Source organism: Myotis daubentonii, chromosome 1 (genome assembly GCF_963259705.1).
Source record: "Myotis daubentonii chromosome 1, mMyoDau2.1, whole genome shotgun sequence".
Lineage (NCBI taxonomy): Eukaryota > Metazoa > Chordata > Mammalia > Chiroptera > Vespertilionidae > Myotis > Myotis daubentonii.
Genome location: NC_081840.1, coordinates 95,573,753 through 95,586,809, shown reverse-complemented (window position 1 = coordinate 95,586,809; position 13,057 = coordinate 95,573,753). Strand labels below are relative to the sequence as shown.

General features: G+C 38.9%; 1 protein-coding gene across 1 annotated transcript in view; it reads right to left on the bottom strand.

Annotated features, from left to right (window-relative positions):
- The window catches only part of ITGA8 (integrin subunit alpha 8), a 196,806-nt gene that overhangs the window by 148,303 nt on the left and 35,446 nt on the right, over positions 1 to 13,057 (bottom strand). Inside the window, exons 3-4 of the mRNA XM_059711352.1 lie at positions 12,403 to 12,503; positions 9,479 to 9,602 (exon numbers count right to left, since the gene is read on the bottom strand). Coding sequence (XP_059567335.1) covers positions 9,479 to 9,602; positions 12,403 to 12,503 — 225 coding nt within the window. The remainder of the gene's footprint in view (positions 1 to 9,478; positions 9,603 to 12,402; positions 12,504 to 13,057) is intronic.

Genomic DNA, 13,057 nt, shown 5'->3' with positions numbered 1-13,057 from the left:
TGCTTTGTGTATTTAAGCTAAGGTCTTATTTCAGCTTTATTTAGGTATACTCAATATACAAAAAAAATTATACTTTTTAATGTATACAGCTTGGTGAGTTTGGACATATGCATACATCCATGATACCACCAGCACAGTCACCTTCTAAATTGTGTCCCTTGCTTTCTGTTGTTATTTTTGTGTGTGTGTTAAAAACAGTTGATATGAGTTTATGCTCTTAACAAATTTTTACATTTTCTTTTTTAAATATTTTTTTATGTTTCAATTACAGTTGACATGCAATATTTTATTAGTTTCAGATTAGTACATTAGGACATTGGGACATTCAGTTAGTACACCCCAGTGGTTAGACATTACATAACTTGCTATGTGACCATCCCAATAAATCTCATACCTGTCTGACACCATACATAGTTCTTAGAATATTGACTATTTTCCCTATGCTGTACTTTACATGTCCATGAATATTCGGCAACAACAAATTAGTACTTCTCAATCCCTTCATCTTTTCACCCATCCCTCCCAAATCCTTCCAACCATCAAAATATTTTCTGTATCTATGATCTGTTTCTGTACTGCTTGTTCCTTTATTTTGTTTTTCAGATTCAATTGTTGACAGACATGTATTTATTGCCATTTTATTATTCATATTTTTTTTTCTTAAAGAAGACCTTCAACATTTCATGTAATACTGTTTTGGTGGTGATAAACTCCTTTAGCTTTTTCTTATTTGGGAAGCTCTTAATATGTCCTTCAATCCTAGATGATAGCTTTTCTAGGTAGAGTAATATTGGATGTAGGTCCTTGCTTTCATCACTTTGAATATTTCTTGACAATCCCTCTGGCCTGGAAAGTTTCTGTTGAGAAATCAGCTGACATTCTTACGTGAGCTTCCTTGTAGGTAACTAACTGCTTTTCTCTTGCTGCTTTTAAGATTCTTTGTCTTTAACCTTTTGCATCTTAATCATGATGTGTGTTAGTATGGGCCTCTTTGGATTCATCTTGTTTGGGACTCTCTGTACTTCCTGCACTTATATGTCTATTTCTTTCAACAAGTTAGGGGAGCTTTCTGTCATTATTTCTTCAAATAGGCTTTCAATTCCTTGCTCTTTCTCTTTTTCTTCTGGTACCCCCATGAAACAAATGTTTGTACATCTGAAGTTGTCCCAGAGGCTCTAGATGGTATCCTCATTTTTTTAATTCTTTACTGCTGATTCCCTGTAAATTATTCTTTATTTCAGTTAGTTCATCCTTCATTTCTGACTAGTTCTTTTTTATGATTTCCATGCCCATTTATATGCTGTTTAAATTTTTACTAAATACACCTATTCTTCCCCTAAGTTCACTGAGCATTCTTGTAACCAGTGTTTGAACTCTGCATCGAGTAGATTGCTTGTCTCCATTTTGTTTGGTTCTTCTTCTGAATTGTTGTTCTGTTATTTCATTTGGGCTGTGTTTCTTTGTCTTCTCATTTTGGCAGCCTCCCTGTGTAATTATGTCTTGGGTAGAGCTGCTACATCGTTTGGGCTTGGTAGGGTGGCCTAATATAGGAGGTGTCCTGTAGGATCCAGTGGCACAGCCTCACCATTCACCCAAGCTGGGCACTCAGGTATGTCCCTCCCTTTCCCTATGTGGGCTATGTATATTCTCCTGCTGTAAATGAGCCTTGATTGCGGATGGTATGTCAGTGGGAAAGATTTACCGCCAGGCCAGTCAGCTGCAAGGACTGACTGTGATCAACACAGAGGATCAGCTGTGCAGGGACCCAACCCACAGGCAAGACTTACTTCAGCAGGGCTCTGGTCCCACTGAGTCCACCTCTTGAATCTGTTGCTTGTGGAGGTGGGTGGGTGCTGCTTCAACATGTTCTAAAGCTGTCCACTGGGTGTTCTGGCTCTAGGGCCTCCAGGGAGATACAGGCCATGATCACCCACTCCCTCTGGCCACCCAGCATAAACTACAAAGCCACCTGCAGATGGCTGCTACTTGTACTGGCCTTTGAGGTGCCTAAAAGGGCTCAAGCTGTGAACCATGTCTGCCTCTAGTGCCAGGCTTGAGGCCACTTAGTGAGAGGTATGAGGCATGCTAAAGCCTGGTGCTGCTTGTTTGAGAGATTTTAGAAAAGTCTAAGGCAGCAGCATCAACCTTTCAGACTTCACGGACCACCAGTAGTCCGCGGACCACCAGTTGGTGACCGCTGGTCTAAAGCATGAGCCAAGAAAGGCCATACATATGGAAAAGCCACTGGAAACAGCCTTGGGTGGGCCCACAAGTTCTTGGAAGTGGGGGGGGGGGTCTCAGGGAATCACAGGTGGGGGCAGTGATAGCCTAGTTGATGGAGACTAAGATATGGTGCCCAGCTGCTGACTCTATGGAGGAAGTGTTCAGAAAAGGAACAATGGCCCCTGCCAGCACTTCTGTCTAAGAGAAAGCTGCCCCTCCTGATCCTCCCCATATTTCCCTGGTGCCTTTCAAGCTTCTGTCCAAGCACTTGAGCTCAGAGGAAATGAGTCTGTGTACAGGCCCACTAAGAGGACCTGCCTGGGCCTCTAGCGGCCCTCCTTCTCAGCCACAATTCCTGCTGATTTTCACAGCTAGAAGTTATAGAAACTTCTCTTCCTGGCACTGGAACCCTGGCCTTGGAAGACTGGTGAGGGGCTGGGACCACCTCAAATCTTTGCCCTTCCTACTACTCAGCTAGATTTCAGGCAGTTCTGAATGATGGTTGTTCTGTAGTTTAGTTTTAATTTTGATGTTGTTTTTCGGAGGATGTGAGTACTGCATTTACTTACTCTGCCATCTTGACCCTACCCTTTTAACAATTTTTTAAATATATTGTATCGATTTTTTACAGAGAGGAAGGGAGAGGGATAGAGAGTTAGAAACATCAATGAGAGAGAAACATCGATCGGCTGCTTCCTGTACACCTCTACTAGGGATGTGCCCACAACCAAGGTACATGCCCTTGACTGGAACCGAACCTGGGACCAGTCAGTCCGCAGGTTGATGCTCCATCCACTGAACCAAACCCCTTAAGACTTAACAATTTTTTTTTAAGATTTTGTATTGATTTTTAGGAAGGGGGGGTGGGAGGGGAGAGAGATAAACATCGATGTGAGAGTGAAACATTGATCAGCTATTTCCCACATGCCCTCCACCAGGAATCAAGCCCACAACTTGGACATGTGCCAAGACTAGGAATCAAACTGGCAATCTTTTGGTATATGGGACAATGCCCAACCAACTAAGCCACAACAGCCAGAGCTCTTAACAAATTTTTAAGTGCATGTCACCTTACAATGTGTATTAACAAAATTTGTTCTTTTTTTAAATATGTTTTTTATTGATTTCAGAGAGAAAGGGAGTGGGAGAGATGGAAACACCAATGATGAGAGAGAATCATTGATCAGCTGCCTCCTGTATGCCCCTCATTGGGGATTAAGCCTGAAACCCGAGCACCTGCCCTGACCAAAAATCAACCCATGATCTCCTGGTTCATAGGTCAATGTTCAACCACTGAGCTATACCAGCAAGGCTGTTCTTTTTGTTGTTCTTGTTTTAAATCCTTACCTGAGGAAATATTCGTTGATTTTTATTTATTTTTTACTTTTTTTAGTTAAAGGGCAAGGGAGAGAGAAAGAGAGAGAAACATCGGTGTGATATAGAAATACTGATCAGTTGCCTTCCTGTATGTGCAACTGGGGATTGAACCTGCAACCTAGTTATGTGCCCTGACTAGGAATGAAATCCAAACTTTTTAGTGTATGGGATAACACTCCAACCAACTAAACCACACCAGCCAGGGTGACAAATATGTTCTTTATAACTATATTTTGTGCTTTTTAGTAATGAATGCTATAAAGCTCCCTAAATGCTCATCTTCAAAACATCAAATATCTGTCTCATCAGAAATTCATGTGTATAAATACTTGTATGCATCCAGTAATACATGTGAATAAATGGTATATAATTATGTAAACATATATATGCAATCTTGAGTATATTTCAGACATGTATGTTTTAATGCATAAACCTTTCTAAAAATCTTTTTTTAAATCAACTCTGATGTTTTTATTTTTAACAGTGTAAATTATTCAAAAGAGGAAATATATGACCATGCTTCAAACAGGAAATTGAAAAAATAAGAGAAAATAGTAATTTTTCTTAAAATTTATTGAGAAAATAGCCAACTTCAAATGTTTAAGTGGTGATTATAATAGAATGTGGGTTCCTTCTTTTATAAAGTAAGTATCTCTCTTAGAATTATAGTTCATGATGGCTGAAGGAATCTTTCCTCCTGTAACTTCAGAGCATCTGTAAATTTACAGTTATGTTGCAGAGTGAACTCAGGTCAAGGGAATCATGCTGACTGTTCACTATTCTTTGTTGGCTTTCAAAGTAGAATGAAGGATGTGTGTTAACCATCTCCACCTGATTTATGAATGACTAAAGTAGGAGCTATCAGCCTGCCATTAATATGAATGAGCCTATTAGCGTCCACACTGCTCACAGTAACAGTGGAGGGGGTTTGTGGTGTAGAATGAACACGAGAGCACTCTTTAAATTCTGTTTTGTGAAAATAATATTGCTGATGTTCCTGTTCTGCGAGATTGACCATATGCTCATGAACAAGCTGGCTTTGTGCTAATAAACTGTGAACTCCTGAGGACAGGAAGTCTGCTCCTTAGGTGGATTGGTTGGGGAAGAAATACTCATGGTTGGAGAAAGACTAGTAGGAGGATGTGAAACCATGTGAATGTATACTAGCGTTGAAAGAATTCCCCACACATCTAGATGCCACGTGCTGTATTTTAATCTGAGCTCTCCCATCATACAGGCAGTCAGATAAAAAAGCAAAATGGCCCTGGCTGGTGTGGCTCATTTGGTTGGAGTGTCATCCTGTATACTGAAAGGTCAAGGGTTCAATTCCCAGTCTGGACATATGCCTGGGTTGCAGTCCAGTCCCTGTTGGGGTGCCTACAATAGGCAACGGATCGATGTCTCTCTTTCTCTTTCTCTTTCCCTCCCTTTCCTTCTCTCTAAAATCAATAAACATATTATAAGGTGAGGGGGGAAATGGCAGAACAAAAAGCAGTGACCAATTTTACAAATGATTATCCCGTACATTAGTTAGAAGAATATATCATCAAGGCAAGACACCTGTGAAGGATGGACTCGGCATTTTAGCGAGGATAGTTTACTCTTATGGGGAAGTGTTGTAGTTGGCAGTTAGATAGACATGAGCAGAGCATGGCCAGGTACAGGAGGTCACCAGGGCAGAAAGCCCGGTGCCTAGCACCGGACAATTGGAGGTTTGGACCTCCACCCCAGGGTAACCTTTCCTTCCCTAGCATGACACTGGAGGCAGTTTAGACCCCCTGACCTTTCCTCCCTAGACATAACATCTAGGCCTCAGTTGTATTTCAGCCCCAGACCCAGAAAAGAAGCAAAACCAGACAAGCAAAGAGGCTGACCTCAGGACCAGCTGCATTGAATAAGCACCCCTTGCCCTGAAAGGACACGCCTGGAAAACTGCTGAATATTCTATTGAACCCTTCCCCTGGGACCTGCCCTAACATCTCCACCCTTAGGACAGAGGACCCAGGCGCTCTCATTCCTGGAAGCCCAACAGTGCCTGCCCCCTCCGCCTTTCTCTCTCCTTCCCCACAGGGAGTCACCTTTACCTCCCTCACTCCTGAACTCCAAACTCCAAGGGCCCTTCTTTTGCCTCTGTAACTTGTTTCCTGAGCCATTTCTTCCACCTCTGTGACTTTCTAAGTAAATGTTCTCTTATAGTTTGAGTCTTGGCTCTGAATTCTTTCCTAGCCAGAACTCAAGTACTGAGATTGCTGAATCCAGTCTGGTCTGATCCCGTCAGCTTAACCCCTGGTGCCGTTCCCGTGGCTGCTGACAGGATCTTTAGCACATCATGAGAAGTATGATGTGGAGAGGTGTAAAAACTGATGAAACAAGTTCAGTATTGAATCTCAGCTCTACCATTTATTTTCTGGGTAGGTTAGGGATTTATCTTTCCACCTGACCTTTATAGCTAATGACAACAACCTCTGACTGAATGCAGGAGCACAGTACCTTCAGTGGAACGTGGCACAAAATACACCTCTTCTTGCTGTAGCCAATGCCTGGAAAGGGCCCCATTTCCCTACTTCCACAGGCATTTGCGAAGAGAGCCCTTCCCATGGTCCTGTTAAAAGTTCCTCTCTCCACCCAGGCCATGTCACTCCCTCTCTTGACTTGCTATATTTTTCTTGGTAGCACTCTTCACTACCTGAGATTATATTAGAAACTTATTTATTCTTTAAAAATTTTTATTGAGATAAACTTGATATAACACTGTACTAGTTCAAGGTGTACAACATAATTTGATATATGTATATATTGTGAAATGATCACCACAATAAGTTTAGTTAATAGTCATCACCACACATAGTATGGTTTTTTGTTTTTCTTGTGATGAGAGTTTTTAAGATATACTGTCTTAGCAACTTTCAAACATATGATATAGTATTGTTAACTATATTTACAAATTATGTTGTACATTGCATCCTTAGGATTTATCTTATAACTGGAAGTTTGAACCTTTTCACGACCTTCACCCTTTTAGCTCCCTCCATCACCACCACCATTGGCAACCACCAATCTGCTCTCTGTATCCGTGAGTCTGGTTTTATTTTTTAAGATTTTGCATATAAATGAGACCATACAGTATTGTCTTTCTCTGTCTGGCTTATTTCACTTAACATAATGGCTTCAAGGTCCATCCATATTGTCACAAATGACAGGATTTTCTTCTTTTTGTGGCTGAGTAATATTCCATTGTGTATGTATACCATATTTTCTTTATCCATTCATCTGTCGATTACCACTAAGTTTATTTCTATGTCTTGGATAATATAAATAATGTTGTAGTGAACATTGGGGTGTAGATGTCTTTTCAATATTGTGATTTAATTTCCTTCAGATAAATACTCAGAAGTAGAATTGTGGGATCTGAACTTATTTATTTGCATATTTTTTGTCTGTTTTCCCCTCCCGCCCCTCAATGTAAGTTTCTTAAAGACAGGGGTTTGTTTTCTCTTTTTCTGTGCCTTAATCCCTAAACATAAAATAATTAGTGCTCAATGGGTTCAGTAAACATGTGTTGAATGATTACATAATTGATTCTTATTATCTATAAGAAATCCCTGGGGACCCTTTCCCCCTCCCCACATGGGAGTATGTACTTGTTCTTTAATAAATCTCCACCTTTGCTATACAAAAAAAAAAAATCCCTCTTTTAAAATCATTTAAAGTGAAATCCAATTTTTTTTTGTTAATCCTCACCTGAGGACAGTTTTTTCCACTGATTTTTTTAGAGACAGTGAAAGGGAAGGAGGGAGGGAGGGGGAGAGAGAGGGGGAAAGAAACATCAATGTGGGAGAGACATATTGATTGGTTGCCTCCTGGACTTTCCCCTCGCCCCAGAGAATGAACCCAGTATGTGCCATTGATTGGAACCTCACCCTCAATCCCTTCATCTGCAGGCCGGCATTCGTAACCACTGAGCCATGCCTGCCAGGGCAGTGAAATCCTAATTTCACTGATATTCATTCAGCTGACATTTGTCATGATATAAGAAAGTGGATAACTTATTTTGGTATTTTAAAACATGAAATCATAATCTTTTTCGTGCCAAAATCCTCACCCAAAACCATCAAAGTTAGCTGTTCCACTCCCAATCATTTAGATCTCTAACTCTCAGCAGTCCCTTTATTAACCTTCTTTTGTCACTGTCCATTCTTTATCTTCACGATTTATTTCTGATACTTGCTCATTATCTTGTCTAAAGAAATCTTGAATTTTAAAAATAGTAACTGAAATAGGGAAATTTTACTTATGTAAATTTTGGGAATCTAATTTAGGATTGAGTTTTAAAAAATCAATACCCTGAAACCATCCACTAGAATTATCTTTCTAATGCCATTTTCCTCAATGTGGTCTTGGGAATTATCAAGAAAAAGGATAAAAATTCTTTGGTTGCTTCTTGATAAATTCCAATGACCTATGGGATACACAGAAAAATTGAAAAGTGCACGAGGACTCTGAGTGTATGAAACAATCACTAATAATGTCCCAATATCCTTGGGTATGCCACCAAGATGAAGTGATTAAACAGCAGTGCCCCGGAGATGGCACTGGAAGATTCCTAGAACTACCAAATGAGATGAGGACCCTACGTGCAGAGAGTCTTTTTGAAAAAACGAGAATTAGATACCTAGAGGAGAAAGTTGTATCATGCAGATAACCTGCGTACACAGCTGCCAAAGAAAGCAACAGCCATTGAGAGCACAGGCTGGACAGCCACTGGCATGCAGTGTGTCCCCAGGTCCAAGCATGAATGTTCACCGAAAAATACAAGGCCTTACAAAGTGACAGGCAACAAGCATTTACTTCAGGTAAAAAGCAATAGCTACTTGGGAATTACTGGTTCAGGTAAAAGCCCAAATATTGTTCTGATTAGGAAACAAAGGCTAGGGGTATTTATGAGAAAGGGAAGGGGAGCAATTACATAAATAGAAGGAAAGCATAAATGGCACAGCAAAGCCAACAGAGTGACGCTAATTCTAAACAATGTTTTTAATTTTCAATCCAGTAGCCATCAGTCAAGTAGTCATAATATCTGCTTTCTTGTTATCTTTGCAAACAGTTCTTTGGGACACAATGTTGCTTTAGGCCCAGTGTCCAGGGTATTTTTCCATTTTAACATTCCAAAGGGTTGAGGCATAGAAGTGTAAGGCAGTTCCTCTGGGATGGCAGCTCTGGCTCCATTTTAAAGTGGCTCTGTTTAATATATATATATATATATATATATATATATATATATATTATTATTATTATTATTATTATTATTATCATTATTCACTAACACCATTCGTGTGGTTAAGAAGTGGGCAGTCAGCATTCCTTAGATTGTTGTGTAAATTTTGAATACCAAGCAAGAGTTTAAGGCAGGGGTGGGCAGACTTTTTGACTCGAGGGCCACAATGGGTTCTTAAACTGGACCGGAGGGCCGGAACAAAAGCATGGATGGAGTGTTTGTGTGAACTAATATAAATTCAAAGTAAACATCATTACATAAAAGGGTATGGTCTTTTTTTTTTTTTAGTTTTATTCATTTCAAACGGGCCAGATCCGGCCCACGGGCCGTAGTTTGCCCACGGCTGGTTTAAGGCCTAAGATAAGGACCCAATCAATTCTACCGCAAAATATCTAAAACCCAGAAATTTTCTAAAACATAGAAGAGGATCAGCAGAATCCCATGACTTGGCCCTCATGTTACAGCAAGGCATCTTGTAAGACTGTAGTGAACTTTACCCCCGTCTCATTTTCTTTCCCACCGGCATTTTGACATTACCTGCACTGTCTACCACAGAAAAGCTCTTGAGCTAAATTTCAGTTTCAAGGAATAAAAATAACTTACTGTTCCGACAAGGAGAGTACTCAGCATATGCACTGAAATTCTGAATTGCTACATAGCAAGTGCCAACTGGGTCCTTTTCTGGTGTGGATTTCAGAGTTCTCCAGTGATATAAGGGAGCACAAGCCTGTGAAACATCAAAGAAAAGCAATGTTTTTTTGATGTAGGTTCCCCATACTATGATTTGATTTGACTTGTTGAGTAATATGCCTAAATCTGTGACAAACTATGTTAATTATCAGGTGAATTAATTCGCCTCCAGCATGCTAATGAGTACTTCAGTAGTCACAGTTTATTAAATTTACAAAGCCAATTTGTTAACATTAATGCACCATAGAATTGGAGCAAATTAAACATATACAAAGAAATGCAGTTTTCCCAGATGATTTTAAGTTATGTAAAAGTAACCTGGCAAAAGTAAATATCTCATTAAAGCAAAGAACTCACACTTTTTAAAAATTGGGTCTACATAAAAGCAAATGGTTATTTAAACAGTGAATTAATCAGTGTGACATCTTAAAATGAGAACAAGTTCTGTTTTTTGTCACATTAAATGAAATTACTCTCAGACCAAAGGATGCAGACAAGTTTGTAAACCTCTGTTTTGTGGATTCTCCTAGTTTATCATTGAAGGTATATCTAAAGACTTTTAAAAACAATGACTTTCTTTTGGATACACTAAGCTTTTATCACAGTGTTCTTGGCTTTATTTTTCATTTACTGGCTTTTATTCATGGCAAACCAACAATTAATTTAAACAACAATAAGGAAAACATGATTCATGTGTGGAACATTCTGGTTGCTTCTTCAGAAGCTTAGGTTCTAACGAGCATGGTCTTTGAAAGGATATCAAATGTGAAAGAAGATATATGAAATCCTCTTAAGATCCCTGTCATAGGGCCCTCTTAGTGAACTGACACAGTCTGTGGTTAATACACTTAACATAAGGTGCGAATGGTGAGGTTTGAGCAGTGCAAGCATTCACCTATGTGATTCCATACTGTGCCAGCTGGCCTCACCTTCCCTGTCACCATAGGGTATTTAAATATCTTGACAATTCTTTCCAGTGCTTGCTTGTTGTCAGCTCTAAAATGTTATTCTTTTTATAGCTGCTCAGTTTCACACTGATCCTATATAATAAAAGCCTAATATGCAAATTGACCAAAAGGTGGAATAACCAGTCGCTATGATGCGCACTAACCACCAGGGGGCAGACGCTCAACACAGGAGCTGCCCCCTGGTGGTCACTGCATTCCCACAGGGGTAGTGCTGCTCAGCCAGAAGCCGGGCTCATGGCTGGCTAGTGCAGTGGCAGTGGCAGGAGCCTCTCCGGCCTCCATTGCAGGCGGGCAGTAAGGAGTGAGGGATCCCAGACTATGAGAGCACCAGACTACAAGAGGGATGTCTGACTGCCGGCTTAGGCCCGATCCCTGGGGAAAGCAGGCCTAAGCCAGCAGGTGGACATCCCCTGAGGGGTCCCAGACTACAAGAGGGCACAGGCTGGGCTGAGGGGATCCCCCCCTCCCAGTGCACAATTTTTGTGCACCTGGCCTCTAGTGTTAAATAAACTGATGTGATATATTTAAGCTTTGACCCAAACTTAATATGTACAACTTGATACCTAGAATCTTCAAAATGATACTTCTGTTTGCCAAAAATTTGAAGTTCTAAAAATGTCATGTAGAGTAGAATTTAATTCTTGATTCTGCTAAGTTTCAGTGCTCAAATAAAAAAAAATTAACTTGAATATATTCTATATTATCCTATTTCCTGTGCATTTTCCTTGAAAATGTAAGCATGCCTCATAATTAATCACTTTTATTATAAACGTAGCATACGATTTTCTTTTCAATGATTCTGAAGGCATCTACAATTATTGAATAAAAGCACAACAATTATGTTACAGATATTTTTAAGACTTAAAGAATCAATACAGAGCACCACAAAAAAATTAACCTCAAGTAGTTTATTAGATAGAACTAGCTTTTCAATAGTAATCCACATAAATCATACACCACTAAAGTACAAAAATTTTTTTACCAATTCTGGAATGTGAGAACTATATCAGTGCAAATACAATACAAGAGCATATTGTAAACGCTAGGTTTGTAACTAGAAAGGGCTATGTATATTTTATATATTACCTGTTTTATGTCAAAATCTTTTGGGGGGTTAACCACACACCAAATAAAGCAAGGCATTTTCTTTATTAAATCATAATGTAAACAGCTTTTTAAAAAAATCCTAAAAGCCAAAGTTACTGCTTTATTATTGTAAGGAAATTAAAGCCAACAATTTTAAAAAGTCCCCTGACAAAACAAAAAAAATACGGTTAGCTTAATGCAGTCATTTATTTCTCAATAATTTAGACATATGTTATTGCTCAGAATAATAAGAGAATAGAATCATGAAGTCATCGCATTTTAAAGTTGAAAGCTATTTGGCAGTGAGATTTTTATTTTATTTTAAAAAGTATTAATGTACTCAGAGAACCATGTAAGTAGTAGTTATATTTTTAAATAAAGCTTTCCTTTAGTCCTTAAAAGGATCAATGACACCACCATAGATTAACTTTTAATGAATCCTAATAATAGTAGTCCTATTTTTCTGGTCTATTTTTAATCAGCTCTTAAATGTACCTCTGTAAAGTGGAGCTACTATTTTCCTATCTTCCTTAGTTGTTTTTGAAATATTTGAAAATATCTCATTGATCTTCTGGAAAAAAAGCTTTATTTCATATGGTTTAAAAATGCAAAATAGATTATTTAATTTTAAGTATTCAATTTCTGTTTTAAAATGTTGATAAGCTTATCATTGAAAGTCTGACATGCTCTTGCATGAAAGGGTTTTTGTAAATATGATTTTTTAAAGCATTTCTGTGTACACTTAATTCCAGAGCCACCCCACAGCCCACGAATCATACTCACCACCACTTTCCCTCTGTGAGCTCTCACTGCTGCTCCAAACCATTGATTCGATTTAAACTCTATGGGTTCCTTGGTTCCATTAACTCTGATCTTTCTGTTGTCTGACAAGGAGTACATCAATTGTTAATAACTTGTAAAATATGGCAGCCAATTAAAAGTATGTAATAATAAATTCATCCATTAAAAATACTTGAAAAACAGTTTTTATAGGTGGGAGCATTTCTCTTTGACTAAGTCTAAGCTTGACTTTCCATTTAGAACATTACCAATCAAATAAAAAGATGTATTTGAACATGACATTTCATCACTTAACTTAAAAGGAGCATTTTACTACTTATATTTTCACACAACTATAAATCTGCTGTGGATTCTGACATTCTCAAATCTATACTATTGTCATTGATTTGTATTAGATCAAAGACCAAACATTTATAACTGCTCTAAAGAATTTCTATTCTTTTCCAATAGTAAAACACATGGGAATGCCCCTAACGGGGGAAGCACAAGCTTTCTCAGCATGGCTTAGCAGGAATCAACATGAAAGACTCCCAAAAACTTGGTTTTTAACTGATTAACATGTGTCCACATAGCCACAGAAAATAACACCTCAACACAGTTTTATATACCCTTTGCAGATGTCAGCATGAAGGGGGCT